At 39.4% G+C, this 16,089-nt stretch overlaps 1 protein-coding gene across 1 annotated transcript in view; it reads right to left on the bottom strand.

Annotated features, from left to right (window-relative positions):
- Window positions 1-14,276, bottom strand: part of ntf3 (neurotrophin 3) — a 36,907-nt gene extending 22,631 nt beyond the window's left edge. The window contains exon 1 of the mRNA XM_085436489.1: window positions 14,141-14,276. Within this exon, the coding sequence (XP_085292615.1) occupies window positions 14,141-14,158 (18 nt within the window). The 5' untranslated portion in view covers window positions 14,159-14,276. The remainder of the gene's footprint in view (window positions 1-14,140) is intronic.
- Between the last annotated feature and the right edge of the window lie 1,813 nt (window positions 14,277-16,089).

The raw sequence follows: 16,089 nt of genomic DNA, 5'->3' as shown, positions 1-16,089 counted from the left end.
ACTTAGAGCATAATCCAGACTACCAACACGATCAACATATTTGATTCATTCCCCCCTTTGTACTGAACAAATGTAATGATAATGTCAAGAATAGAGTAATCCAAGATAGTAACCTTTGCTTCTAGTCTACCTGCTGTGAAAGTCCATTGTGGACTTCTCTCAGTGTGATTGGATTACTAGTTGTCTGTTTGGCCAACTGTGTCTTCAGTGGCCTTCATGTCTCTGCCTTTTTTATATGTCTGCAATTGTATCTGAAAAGCTGTCTCGTGTGTCAAGCACTTTGGCTGATATCACGTCATCTTGGAATTCCTCAAACAAAAGGACTTGTCCTGATCTGCAAAAGTGCAAGTTTTGTGATGCCTCTATGGTTTTTCTACAGTTCGTGTAAGATGGGCAATTGGAGTTTTGGCATCGTTGCACTACAGGATGTCTCAGCCTGCTCAAGCACGCAGACTCATCTGATATGCCAGTTTGAACCCTAATCGAAAGCAGACGTGTCCTCTTCTTTGCCCTAAATTGGTCTGGGACTTGCCCTGGAACAAGCAGCAGTTACAGGTGTAATTGGCACTTTTGTGTTAGTTTGTGATTTATAGCCTGCTAGACACTGAAGATGATGGCAAGTTATCATTATTGTTATTTAGGGCCCTCCAACAGACAATATTTGGGCCAAGGCTTCCTGTTCAATTTTGGATGATCGTTAAGTGTTTTGAGATGCCAAATGCAAGTGCATTCCCTCTTTTGCTCCTTAATCTATGTCTGCTGTTTTCTTACTTTTACATATGGCTGTCGATTGAGCTTGATGCCTTCAACCTCTCTCTGTTCTGTCTCTTCTGGTCATACTGTGATTTTCTAATTCCCATCTTTTTGTCCACTTGTTTCAAAGACGTAAAAGGCACAACTATCAGTCTTTAACTTTAAGTGACATCACAGTTTTAAAATCATCTCCTTTTTTTCCTCCTTTTCACCATGTGAGTCGGATTAGTGTTGCCAAGTCAGATTACGATTTGCATCTATACTTCTCTCCCTTTTGTGTAATTATCATTAAGTAGCTCTCAAACCATGATAAATTGGACAGACGACAATCAGATAAGTCATTAAGGCAGTGTGTCACATTCGGCGCACATGATCGGCCTTCCTCTTGGTGAGCTGTTCTAAATTTCTTCAAGCATGCCAGCAAAATCAACAACAAACTGACAAAAGCCATGGTGAGTTTAGTCACAATAGAACCTGCTTTGCTGTTTTGTTCTCGCAGGCACTATTTGTCATCTGACTTGAGATCCAAATAGGAGTGTTTTGCTGGCTGTGTGTCCCGTGGTTAAAGGAAAATTGGCAGGAGTTAAAGCCAGACTGATAACTAAATTGATAACTGTGTTTTACAGTCATTAGTTTTTGCCCTATTTCTTTGAAAGACCAATGCAGGCTTGTGTGAATGTGTTTATTGATTTGTTAGACGTGATCCAAGGCTATGTAACTTCTGAGGAAATAAATGGCACAGATGACACATTTCTCTCAGACTCACTAGTTTTGTGTACAGATTACAGAGTTCTGATTAAACTTTGGTAAATGTAAAGTTAAGGGTTTGAATGCTGTCATTAGAGGTCATCGTAAGTATAGTCATTCATCATGTGTTTGTTCCACCCTGGGTGCTGGTGCTTATTCTGCTGTCAGGCACTTTGAACACAAGCATTCCTAAACCCCTTTACAAAAAACAGAAAAAATCATTTTATTTGTATTCCAAGAGGTTACAGTTTCCAACAAAGTAATATTAGCTCAAAGGATTTGAAATGTTAAAGACACATGCCTAATTATTCTTGCCCAAATAAGACTGCCGTTGTTCTTGGACAGCAGAAACCACCACATACTGAATTATTAACTACCTCCTGTCAGTATTTTGGCTGTGGATTTGGTGTGGTTTGGCAAACTAACCGGACTGTAGAATTTCTAATTGCTCATCGCGTTATTTTCTTTCTTTATTTTTGAATTCTTTCATTCTGCCAAAAAAATTGTGCTGAATGAAAAGTGCTGATGAGCTGAAACCTGACACACAACCTGAACACCACTAAGAATGGCAAAGCAGTTGCCTAAATGTGGTTTAGGGAAAAAAGTCACATTTACATGCAATGTAAACGTATTCTGCAAACCATGTGGTTTTTGGTGAATGCGAAAAAAATTCTAACCTTGGTCTCCTCAACCTGTTTGTATTCCCAAGTCACCACATATGGATGCTTCTTCAGGACTCCTGAGTGTCACATTGCAACACACTTCGTAACCCGTTAGGATAATTTTTCAATATAGCGGTATTCTGATAGCACCAATAGGAGTAGATAAGCATTTGAAACAGATGCCTTGAGCAGTCAAAAGTACTCTCTTGGTGCCATTACCACTTCGGGACTGTTATCAGTGCTTACTGAGGATGTGTAAGTGAAATGTATTTTTACATAAATCAAACCACATAATTTAATTCAGAAACCTAACTGAGAGCAACAGAAAAGATGAAGTAAAGCAAAACAGAAAAATGAATGTTTAAAAAAGAAACTTCTGACAGTGACTTTGCTGTGAATGTTTCTTTAAAACAGAATCATTATCCGTTGGTGTCCAATTACGATATGACCAGAACACCAAACAACACCTTGTGCCAATGACATTTGATAAAATGATAGTGTTTGATGCTCTGGATATATAACACACACTCAGACTACCCACTGAAATATTCAGCTCGGTAGGAAAATTCATTGACAACAACAGTAATAACTTATTTTTAGAAATGTTACAGTGGAAAATTTCATCATTTGCTTGTTCCAGTTAATTGTTTTAATACAAAACATTTCAAACACTATATATATTTTTAAAAAACTATCAGATTTATGTAAAATAAGAGTAAGCCTTACTCATTTTTCTCTTCTCTCTTGGTCTGAGCTGATTGAATTTTGCATGCTGCCAAATCTAACACATTCTACCTTGTGGTTCTGTCACATTAGTTATCACGTTCCAAATGCAAATAACTGAGATAAACTACATTTTTGTAAGCACAATGGTAATACTGTACCAGGGGGAAAACACTGCTGCTGCCAACTGATTTTTGGTGTGATTCTTGCAAGAGGAAACCACTGGGGCAGAAAGATGAAGCCAGTGTAGAAGTGCCAAAAAGACAAACAAGCTGCATTTCCTTCAGAGATTACGGGAACCTGGTTTCAAAAGTGAGTTACTCACCATTTATTTGCATTAATTCTCATCTTAGCAGTGTTAGAAAGCACGTTTACCGCATGGTCTTTGTGTGTGTGTGCGTGCATTTCACCCATGATGTTTATGGATGGAGCTTGCAAAAACCAGGCTTGGCTCATGTTAATCAGTGCTGGGATCATTGTTCAAAAAAAGTACTGTATTACACATTAGTAATGAGGCACATTAGTTAATTACTCTCCAGAGAAAATAATTTGTTACACTACTCGTTACACTGTTTTCTTGTTGTTCTGTACATTAGCCCAAAACGCAGTATCTCATAATAACCAGTTAACAATATAACCCTGGGGCTACAATCCCACAAACCAACACTAATCCCTATCCTAATAAGGACACACATATGATCTTTCTTTTAGTTTTTACATATGAACAAGAACTTGATGACACAAAGCAAAGATGAAAACCAGCCCAAACAGAGTCTGCAAGCCTGACCACTGATCACTGCCTTTGTTACCTCTTCAGTTTAAGACTCACGCTTGTCTTTGGGCTAGATTAGCATTAGCATCCTGTCTGTACAGGTCTCAGCAAAGAGTTGAAGTTGCGTTAGCGGTATAATGACGCTGTTTCTGTCCTGGACACACTTTGCATTTGCCATCTGCTCTTAACCTTAATGTGTAATAAAAAATAAATGCAATGTCTATATCTCATCTCTAGAACGTGCTACAGTAATGTGTTACTTTGTAACGTGTTACACCCAACAGTGGTGTTTAAATGATAACTCCTGTCAAATATGGTCACATGCAAAAAGCATAGTGCCACTAATTGTACATGTTACTGGCATTAAGAAAAATAGTTTGAGAGTCATATAAAGACCTTTACACTCAGGGAAAACACTATGACAAATGACTGTTTTTTATCATTTGAAAGATTTGAGTCATTTGAATATCCCATGAAGTTTTTAATTTGCCTTCACACATCTATTGACTGCTGGGTTGCAGCACACCACATCACTTGCAACATGTTTCTCGAGGAAGTCAGGCATTGCCTAACCTCTGTTTTATCATTAGTTTTGCAATGCTTATTAGATGCAGGCAAATTAACCACTATTGTCCTTCCACATGCTTGCAGCAAGAAGTCATGATATTAGATACCAAATGATATACGGTATATCAGCTGGGCTGTCTTTCCCTTTGGTTTTACTAAACCCAAAAACTGAAATGAGTAAGTGCAACGCCTTTAATGTGTTTATCTTTCATTATCCAGACATAACTCAGACTGTTCATGTTTAAATGTGAAAAAAGGAATAGTATTGCAGAATCAGTTCAGGTCATGTTGTGTTTCAGATCTTAAACTGAAACAACTGAAAAGTGAAGTAGCTTGTAAAATCACTAAATGGTCTCGGAATAGAAATACAAGTGAGATTAAAGGCCTCAAATACTTGCAGCAGATATAGTGCAGATTACAGATTAAGCATCCAGTCAGTCTTGAAAAGGAACACAGGACCAGGGTTGGGAAGGTTACTTTTAAAATGTATTCCACTACCGATTACAGAATACATGCCCCAAAATGTATTTTGTAACGTATTCCATTACTTTACTCAATGAGAGTAACGTATTCTGAATACTTTGGATTACTTAATATACACTCAACAAAAATATAAACGCAACACCTTTGTTACTGCTCCCATTCCCCATGGGCCACAATTGACAATCTGATAGACTCCATGCGACGATGTGTTGCACTGCATGAGGCAAATGGTGGTCACACCAGATACTGACCGGTTCTGGGTCCCCAGACCCCCAATAGCGCAAAAAACTGCACATTCCAGGGTGGCCTTTTGTTGTGGGCAGTCTGAGGTACACCTGTGCACTACTCATGATGTCAGATCAGCATCCTGATGTGGCACACCTGTGAAGTGGGATGGATTATCTCAATATAGCAGATGTGCCCACTACCACACATTTGGACTGATTTGTGACCACTGTTTGGGAGGGATGGTTATATTGTGTATCTGGAATGAATTTTAGGTCTCTACGTCCATCCCATGGGGAATGGGAGCAGTAACAAAGGTGTTGCGTTTATATTTTTGTTGAGTGTATTATCATGCTTTTTACAACTACATGAATGTACTATTGCTGTGTGATTTATTACTATTACTAAAGGTTACTTGCCATACCAATACCAACTAGATGTTTAAATTTTAATATAAATGAGTAACAGTAGTGTGGACATTAGGTAAGGCTGCACTTTTTGCAGCGATCTCCTATAGAAAACTATTCCGTGCGTATATAAAGGGACCTCTGGCTAATACGTCGGGTTCGTGTCGGGCTCATAGCCGAAAACTAGCTTTACTTTGTTGTCTGGGTCAACTTTTCTAATGAGAGACAGAGAGAGGGATTGAAAGGCTGCTTCAACGGAACTTTTTGTTTCGGAGGAAAACACAAACACAGCGTAAAGTTGAGTCTTAATAGCTCACTTACAACTGGGCTCATCAGGCACTCTTTTTGGCTGCAGTGGTTATTATTATATTTACATGCTTCCACCTCCTGTTTCTGTTACATGTATTCTGTTACTCCCCAATACTGCACAGGACTCTCAGGAAATAAACTTACTGTCAGGCAAACCACCAGGCAAAGCACAGACGAAGAGTGAGTCACCTTTATAGCATGCAAAGCCTGTGCAACTAGTACTAGAATTATGACTACATTGGACCATAAGAGGCCAGCCATCAGTGGAAGTAATACGGTGGAAGACAAGGGTATGGAAGCTGGTTTCATTCTGATTTAATACACACTGCACCATAGTTCCAAGCTCCGTATATTTCATAAATATTTAATGCAGATTTTTGAAGAATAGTCCAATTGTAGCGTCCTTGTCTAGTGATAGGGTTAGCGTGCATTGCTCTCATGTTTCCAACTGCCACATAAACACATCATTCAAACAGCCTTTCCAGTGCATTACCACCCCACATTTATACAAGCCTCCTTTCACTTAAAGTGTTCTTTGATTATTGTTACTTCACTCAGATGTTTGAATGATGGATTTAATGCTACACAAATATGAACCTACTGACCAGTTATACTGGGGAGTCAAACATAATGTGTGTGGTAAACCCAAGTCATAAATCCAAGCTTCTTCTTCTCGCTCATTCATCATAACTCAGTCAAATCTTGACACACAGACAGGAAACACATCGCATTCAGTGTGAGTTATAGTTTGCATCAAAAATGCACTTCACTTGGAAATCACAGAAACAAAACATAGTTCAGTACTTGGCTGAGAATGATTATGCTTTTGTTTTTTCTTCCCTATCAAGTAATCAAATCATAGTTGCCTGTACATTCAGGAGTACCCTGTAAACAGGAACTTGAATTGCTAATTTAGCATACAGTCAGAAATGTATCCACAGGGTGTGTTTGCCCCCAGCCAATGTCACTAATGCAACAGAGAGATCAGTAAAATCAGTCCTTTATTCCTGAGTGATAAAAGCATGGATAGGCCAACAATGGAATCCAGGGACGGCTGAAGAATGCTGAAAAATGAAGCCACTGTGGAAGTGGTAAAAACTCCAGTTCCTCTTGAGCCACTTGAGACAGTATTCATTTTCAGCCTCTATGAACAGCTTCACTTTAACTCTGAGGAAGTTGGATGTTTTTAAGTCATCCACCTAGATTACTGAGTTAGAGGTGTGGCCAAACTGATTATGGGAGTCCTGTCACAGGCAGCTGGAAGCCAGGCCAACGTCTGCTAGGCCTCAGACATTGAATTAGACCTCTTCACTAATTGTTCGTAGTGTTGATACCTTCAGGAGCATTTTAATGGGTTATTTGACTAACATTAAGGCTTACTGTTTTGGTATAGACCACCACAGAATTCTGTGCATAAATTTTGCTGACTTAATTTCTACCTTTTTGTTCGTCTGTTACTTAGTTTTAGCTTAAATGTGACAAAACCCATATTATGTCATACACTAATGATGGCTACCTAGAATTTAAAAAAAAGAAAAGAAAGAAAGATGGCAAAACATGTTAGTGTTAGTGCCAATGTGTTTCACACCACTGGAAACATTTCTTTGATGATTACCCCAAATTTGGGGTTTCTGGGCTTTGAGATAAACATTAGTTGGGATTAGTATTATGTTTGGTTTAGAATTAAACCATATGAGGGGACATGTATAGGGAACTGAGTTTGTGTACAATGACTATGAGTCTGTGTTAAAAACACCTGGCAGCAGGTTTCTCCCCGAGGCCACCTGAACAACTGCCAGCTCAAATATCAAAGGTGGCCACATCAGTCCTCACAGACGTCACCTATAGGCATTTCATTCTATACGGAGAAAAAGAAGATTGCGCATCATCTTAGACACATTGGACATGTGTGCTTTTTTTTCATTTTTTCAATGAAACATTAAAGTTGAGTGGGATCCCACTGCTGCTAAAAAGTAGAGAAAAACACAAAACTCTTCCTCCAAGGGAGTCATTTTTCATGGAAGTGACGTTAAGAAATGAAAGACAACATAATCTGTAGTAAAAGCAGCACCTCCATGTCATGTCTTGGCAAATCAAATAATGACTGTTAATTTAGCAGATGTGAGAAGCACCATAGATTACGCATGGGCCACTTGGGTGCTATAAATCTCTGCTGAAACTGACAGATTGGAAGAGAATGTGACCTGACTTTGCCTGCAGTTTTATAGTTTTAGCGGGGAAACCATAATCATCTTAATGGTGAAAGACCCCAGATCTTAATCTGATATAACAACTAAATGAAATCAGGTTGCAAATTGGATTAGTGTGACCAAAAATAATGAAAACGTGTACATAATCTTTTTAGACACCATCTGACCGTCAGACTCCTTTTGACGAAGGGAATAGTCGAGTAGCTAAATACAAAAGATATGGAATATAGCATAGAATTGTTATTTTTAGTTTAGTTCATTTTTTTTTGTCTTATTTATTTATTTTGACCCCGTGAGATAAACAACACAGACAAATGGTTTCATAAAACAATCTGGCATTTAAAAAAAGTCACTGGTTAACTAATGGTTGTGTTTTGTAGCCAGGCTTGTCTGTGGTTGCCCCTCAATCCGACCCCTGCATCCCCTATTGAGTACTTTTACTACAGATGCCGATATATCTGTGCTCCTGGTAAATCTAAGATATTCAGCAGAGCATATCTCCACATGATATGAATTTTTACTTGAAAAGCTCATAATCTTTTCTGTTTAATAAGGAACACTAAAAGTTAAACAAAAATTAAAAAAATATGGATGCAAATGTTACCTCTCAGTGCTGACTAGGGTGACCTGATGTCCCTCTTTATGTGGGACTATACGGCCTTTTGCCCCTGTCCCACAAACTGAGTCGATGTCCCACATTTTGACTGGCTCTGTGTGATGTGCGTCTGCACAGTTTAGTTCTATTTTTATTTCTAAGTTAGATAAGAAAATTTCAGACTACCTCCCAGCATTAGTAACAGGCCCCACATTGTTCCACAGAAACAGTTTTTGGCCCACATTTGTTTTTTGGGGATCTAGTCACCCTGGTGCTGGCATTGACCTCCAGAGAGGAGCTAAGCTATATTAGCTAAGATTGTGTATCAGATTTATGTCTCAAATTTGCATAGCCAGAAATAAATAAACAAGTTAAATAATTTGCCTTGCAAGTCCAACGGGAAGCAGTCGTTGTGATTAGTTACCTACTTCCCATAAATGTTCTGTGTGCAAGGTCAGATTAGGAGCGTTAGGAGATGTTTGAAAGGATTTCATTTAGTGCTTTCAGTCAGCCACAGTCTCTAAATTTAGTGACAAAAAAGTGAGGTATTTAGGTACTTCTGCTACTGTTTTAACTCCATTAAATAGATATTAATTTGTTCTGGAAAAACTGACATTTTGAAAGGTCATAAGACAGCAAAGCCGAATACTGGCTCTCTTATGTTTAGCCAGGCAGGTTTTATGTATATACATAAATAACCACTTAAAAAGCTTTTTATGGGAATTCATCACAGAGTTTCCCTCTTAATTTGGAATAGTGTGAGTGGAAAGAAAACTGTCTGGGAAGGAGACGTAAAGAGTGAAGAATGAAGGACATAACGATCTAGACAGTGGAGGTGAGGGAGATAAAGAAAATCGTTGAGACAGGGAGGAAGATTACCGTCTCAAAACTAACAGAAAGAGGACAGCTGGACTGTCATATGACTGCACTGCAAGGAAGGCCAAGCCTCACCTTGAAACCTCATGATCTCTATCTACTCTGACTCTCTGGGAATTGTGGGAATTACCGTTAAAGAAAATGAAGAAAAAAAAATAGACAAGCAAACAGAATTGTGCTAATGAGGATTTCCATTTAGAGCCTTTTATATCACAGCAAGACTCAAGGTTACAGGTCAAAGTAATGAACATCTTAAATGAATTGTGGAGGATTTATACGTGCATGCGTCTGCAACTCCCCTGCTTTGTGTCGTTTCTGTTCTACAGAGCAGAGCTGCCTAATCCCCATCCTTACAGTATGTTTTGCTCTAACTAGTCATAAAAATGTGCAGCGTAAACACTCTGCTAAATGTGTAAACCATGTCAGAGCAGGCGAGGCTGAGAATCTGTGACCATAGGATGAAAGAATCAGCTTGGTCCACACCAAAGACCAAGGGAAGACAGGAGGGAAATTAAAGATCGTGGTAAACCCACTAATACTTTGCTTTCCTCACCCTTTTGGTATTAAGACTGCTCTTGATTCATTTGCTTGACATTTAGGCTTTAACTGCATGTTGATGGGTCTTCGCTGACCAGAAATCTTTTAAGAAAAGTGCTTGAAGTCTCGAGTACTTGACTTTAATTACAAAACACTCAAAAAGCATCTCACACCAAACATAGTCGAGGGCTTTTGGGGATGTCGGCATTATAGATGGACCTCTGGGACCAGAAAAGTTACTACTGGTCCTTGTGAAGGTGACATTTCTTCACTTTCACTTCTCCAACTATTTTATGGAATAGTAATGCTAGATTGAACATGTTCTGCCAACTTTCTGTTTAATCCAAGTCCATAATACTGCATTAAAGTTTCAATGGTTGACCAAAAATGTAGAAAAGATGATTGCAGAACACGATGTAATGAAAATAAATGAGAAATTAAATTCATAATTTCTGAATATTTTTCATTTGTTTTAATTTGCAGCTTCTTGTTGCATCTTTTTTTATTTTGAAAGTTTAATTTACAAACAGTAACAGGCTCAAACAGACCAAACAGAACCTTTTCAGATGTTTTTTTTTTAGTACAGAACCAGAAACTGGAAAACACGGTCAGAAACCTGAGCAAGGACTTTGCATGATTTTTTGTGACTTTATTTGTTGTTTCAACTATCGGATTCAACTGCCTTATTTAGAATTTATCTCAATTAATAATTAACTTGTAAAATGCAGTTGCTGAACAGCTCCATAAGGTGGTGCCATTTTCCTATTTGTGTTTGAGTTTGAGTTTTTAGTTGTACACAGACACTGACGAAGCGTATGTCGTAATGGCCTCCTATTGTGTGGTAGAAGTTGAGTACTGGAGAACAAAGTGCTAGTGTAGAAATCTCCATTTCCATAATCCCACAAAGTTCTAAGATAGGAAGCTGTCCCATGCTAGATAAGCTAGCCGACTTTTGCTAGTTTTTCCACAGGCACCATCGCATATTACAGGCTTTGTACCCTCATGATTTAATTGTTTAATTGTTTTTCCCCCTCAGTGTGGGAGGTTGTGCTGCACACATAAATGCCTTTGTGAATATATTGGTAATTAGCACATTTTCCAATGCTAGATATCAGAAAAGTGGCGTATCCGAGTACAGAAGCAGATACCTGTTGATATTCCTTTTTGGTCATCTATGTCCCACTAGTGGGACCCACAGTTTAAAAACCACTGCTTTAAACTAACTAACTTCACAACAAGAATATTTGAACATTAAGGCATTTTGGCTTCTGTGCTCTCAGCCAGAGCACTCAGCTCACATGTGAACGTACTGAAAAGAAACATGATGAATATAATGATTATTTTTTTCCTGCTGCCCATCACCCTTTGTGAATTTTGCATGGACCTTAAGCTGAGTACGAGCAGTAGGCCCATCCTGAAAGAATACCCTCATCACTGTTAGTTAATAATAACTGAATTAAAACAAGTTTATTTCAGGAAAATATACCAAATGAGCACACTATACATGTTTTTAAATAATTTGTTTTTTAGCCAAAGTATGTTAATAGCACAGGACTTGTCGGTAGTGATTTCTGCATAACTCTAAATGAATTTGAAATTTGTTACAGCCACAAAAAGCTGAGAATGGGATCCAAGATTGATTCTCTGGGTTTGTCCCACTAAATATATCCCAACACTGATTCTGTAAAAGCCTGCCTGCTAATGTACTACTTTCATTTCCATGGTAAAAGTTGTTAACCCTCTCAAGGCAGGCGTTGTCGATTTGCAAGAGTTAAAAACTAACAACCCCACATACATATTTTATGAGTGTTTTTTTACTCAGAAGTACCACTGCAGGACTTGGTTGTGCATTAGCAACAAAAAGTTTAATTTGAGCCTGAGAGGGTTGCATTTTTTGATATATACATTTTCGCTTTATCCTTCCCTCATACATCTGTTGGATTTTTTGTTTTCTGTGATCTAATAAAACTAATTTGCCATTTTTGGAAAGATTTAATTGTACAGTTTCTGGATATGTAGAAAAATGTCAGTTGTAAAGTGAATTATACATAATCCTGCAGGAGAGGTGAAAAAACATCACATGTTGAGGGGAACAGATTTCCAGAAGAAGAAGGGGGTTCGGGGACACTACAGCTTCTGGTCAGTCCATCTGGAAATGTCACAAAACATCTGTGATGGGATAACACTGGTGACCCACCCAGACTGCCTTTTCCTGGCTGATGCTCCAATCCAACTCCATTGGTCAACAAGAGACCAATTAAACAGAACGAGTGATTTCATCTGTTTCTTTATTTAAGTTTCTATCTGGTGAGGAAAAATGTACTAAGCACACTTTTTGGTGTTGTATAGTTACAGTCGCACATTTTTACACCTCCAAACTTCTTGGCACGATCTCTGCCATTTTCACTCTGCACATTCGTTAAAGTTGATTTTATGCCTCATTACGTTTGTTTCTGTTGAAATAAGCTCGCTCTGATTTTGATCTTTGGTTGTTGTGTTTTTGGCGGCAGTCCTTTGATAGCTGCGCATTCATAATTTCCCGACATGTTTTCTCAAGCTACTCTTGGAATTTAAACCAAGGTGATTTAAAAGAAAAACTGCCACAAGAAATGAAAGTAGAACAAAAACTATACAAACAAGTTATGAGATGAGATGCATAAACAAGAGAAAAAAGTTAAACTATCCACAATAAAAGTATAGTGTTTTTAACCATATCTACTGTACTTCATGTTCTTACACTGAGCACCGCCCCTACGCTGTTCACAACCCTAACTCCTTATTTTTTCTCCATTCTTCCTGCAGTAAAGCACAAAATGAACGCTGTTAAACTGCAGCTGCATGGCATGCCCGCACGCAACAGCTCACAGCTGGAGCAGCAGCTTCTCTCAGGATTCCTGGGAGGCCATCATTGACTCAAGTGCCCATAAAGTTACGGAATTGAGCCGGTGTCTCCCTCTCTCGCCTCCTTCCATGTGTCCTAATTTCCCAGTCCTGCTGTGTGTCTGGATGTCAGGAAAGGCTCAAATCCGCCACCGCAACAGCTGCTCCGGCGGCCTCTTGGCGTGCATACACACTTCGACGCACGCACGTACTCAGAAAAGTGTACGAGAAGCAGCAGCAGGGACTCATCCACCAAAAAGGCTGAATACGCCCACAGATGCGCGCCATTACACAAAGCTGCCCAGACCACAGATCCTACAATACACGCGCCTCATCGGGCCATCATGTTAGTCCACGCACCCGCTAACAGCATCAGTATTTCTGGGAGGATTATGCGACTCATTTAACACCTGCCAACAGTGAAATCTGAAGTCTGAGGTGGTTTGATGGAAGGGAACAAGGTTATACAATGTACCCACGTGCACCTACTCCAACCCCAATTCAAATATTTTAAGTATGTTTTCACATTCATTTTAAACGAGTTGGGAATGTTTCTTGCATGCGCATTTTTAACAAAATACTAATTTAAAGTACTGAAGTTCAGTACGTATGAAGATTCTGGAGAGGGTATCTTTGCGCCCGGAGAGCTCTCACTTTTTCTTTTCTTTTTTTTTTCTTCTTAGGTCTAACAGGTTTTAGTCTGCATGCGTATACAAACAACGGGCACGCACACACACGGAACGAGCAACAAGCAAAGAGGGAGAGCAGTGCGCACAGGCCACCTTTATTGTAGGAGTCATCCGTGACACATCAACTTTCACAGCCACTAACCGCGATCTGAGGAGCAATTAGCGCGTGGGTAATCCAGAGGCACATCGTTCTCGTGCGCATTCGGCCAGATCCGCTGGTAAAACTCCCGCGTGTGACTAAACAACAGGAGTTCCAAACATTTGTATGCGTAAACCAACTTTGTAAATAGCCAACCTTCAAGTCTACCTGTTCCAAACTCCGAGGAAAACGTGCAACATACGTTACTTTGTCCATTCTGGGTAGTTTCCCTTTTTACTTGGTTTTACTGACCAAAGCTTAAAGTTAGAAGGTGAAATAGTCGGTGAACACAAAATAACACAGTTTTTTTTAAACTAAATACGAAATCTTCAGCACATATTTAGACGCGATTCTCTACCAAATTCAGGATTTCTGAAACTTTTTAAAGCCATTTGTACAAGTTGTAAATCCAGCAGCTCTGAGCATCTGAGTCTGTTACCATCGTTTAAATAATGTTGAGCAAGTCGCACACTTTGGCTTATACCTGGTGTCAAAGAACCAAAGAGTTTTGCAGCGACAAAAATACTCCACTAAGTTCCCAGTTAAATGAAATCAGTTGTTCCTACCGTAATAAAGGTAACCATAGCATCGGCGGGTTAGTATCCAACAGAGTCGACATGAAGGTGATTAATTTTTACACTGAATCCTTCGGCGAAAACTTCCCACTTTGTGAGGGCTGCCGCTTGTCTGTGCGCCACACTAGTTCTGTGTGGACAAGATCAGGGTGTGCGTAATGCTCTCTCTCTCTCTCTCTCTCTCTCTCTCTCTCTCTCTCTCTCACACACACACACACACACACACACACACACACACACACACACAAAAACACACTCACACTCGCTCTCTCTCCCTCTCTCTCTCTCTCTCACACACTCTCTCTCTCTCTCTCTCTCTCTCTCTCTCTCTCTCTCTCTCTCTCTCTGGACAACATAATCTACGCCGCTCTTTCTGTTACAGGACAGATGGCTCTTGGCGCATGCAGCAGCAAAGAGCAAAGACCTGCATGCATGCATGCGGCCACTGTCTGTCAGCGAAGCAAGCCTACTGACATGAATTAGGACACAGAATTAGGAGCGTGTGAGTGTGTGCGTGCCGCGCGTGTGATTAATGCTCTCTTTCAGTTTGTCTGTATGTAGTTCTGGCTTTTATTGGTCAAATTCTTCAAAGCCTAAAACTAAGATTAAACTGCAGTCTGAGTAACAGTACAAGTTTTAGACAGAAAATTTCATTCAGATTGTTTTATAGTCTATAAAAACTGGTAAATCATTGTAATTTGGGCAACATTAGTGTGTCAAACTTTTATTTGCAAGTTCCTAAAAAATCTGACTCAGCTTCTTGTAAGAGTCAGTTTCAAGCACTTTATTTAATTCTAAAACACATCAGACTTTGCTAAAGAGGACAAAGTCCTGTTAGTCCTCACAGGAGAATTATTGTTGGCCGCCTGTCCAAGGTGTACCCCGCTTCTCATCCTGTGGCAGCTGGGATAGGCTCCTGACACCATGGATAACGATATCGGGACACAATGCTTAATCTTGAAATTCAGGTGTTTTCAGTACCACTGCCACAGATTTATGAAATAAATCACCAGAGCTGCCAGTTTAGCTTACTGGCTTAGCATCACTCATATGTCCTGTGGCTAAAATGCAGTTTGAAGTTGACCTGTGGGCCTTCGCTGTGTGTTCTCCTGCTCTTTCTCCCCCTCTTTTCTCCACTGCTGACCTATCAAATAAAGGCAACAAGCCTATAAGTAAATCTAAAAAAAGAAATCACCAAACATCTAGCCATGCAGTCTGCCTTTACAAACATTTCTAAAGAAACAAATGGGCCATTCTACAGAGCTCACTGAATTTGAGCGTGGTACAGCATTAGCGTGCCAGCTCTATAACAAGTCAGTTTCTTCCCTCGTAGATATAGAATGATCAACTGTAAGTGCTATTATTTCAAAGTGGAACCTTTTGGAACCACAGGAGCTCACCCACGAAGTGGCAGACCACTAACTTTAATTGTTATGTTGTACAGCACTTTGGTCAACGCTCTGTTGTTATTAAATGTGCTTTATAAATGAATAAAATGAAATGAAATACCAAGTTACAGAGTGCTGTAGCACACACACCAAACCGCCAAACATCAATTCAAAAACTGTGTGCCAGGAGCTTCATTGATGGCACTGTTGAACAGCTGCTGTAGGTGTGATGTGTCGGTGGCCCAGTAGTTTTGTTCATATACTGCACATATTATTGTTATATCATTGTCATGTTTACCTTGAGTGAACACGGTATAATATTATCAGTATAATATGATAACTTTCATCATTTTTGCTATGCATTTGTAGAGATCAGCATAATGTAAATAAAAAATAATTCTTAAATGAGGAAAATAATAAAACTCAGAGTTGGATTAGGCCTTGGCTATCTCCTAGCTTCAGTGTCTGTAGGATAAGGCATTCTACTTAAAGGCTTGTTGTAGTTTCTGTGTCCACCAGTCTACTACAAAGTTACTCAAACTTGCACCTGCA

Source organism: Copadichromis virginalis, linkage group LG17 (genome assembly GCF_057382275.1).
Source record: "Copadichromis virginalis isolate Kocher_CV1m ecotype Utaka linkage group LG17, C_Virginalis_male_GT1.1, whole genome shotgun sequence".
NCBI classification, from domain to species: Eukaryota; Metazoa; Chordata; class Actinopteri; order Cichliformes; family Cichlidae; genus Copadichromis; species Copadichromis virginalis.
Note: the sequence above shows the minus strand (reverse complement) of the source record. Positions and strands in the feature narration are given on the sequence as shown.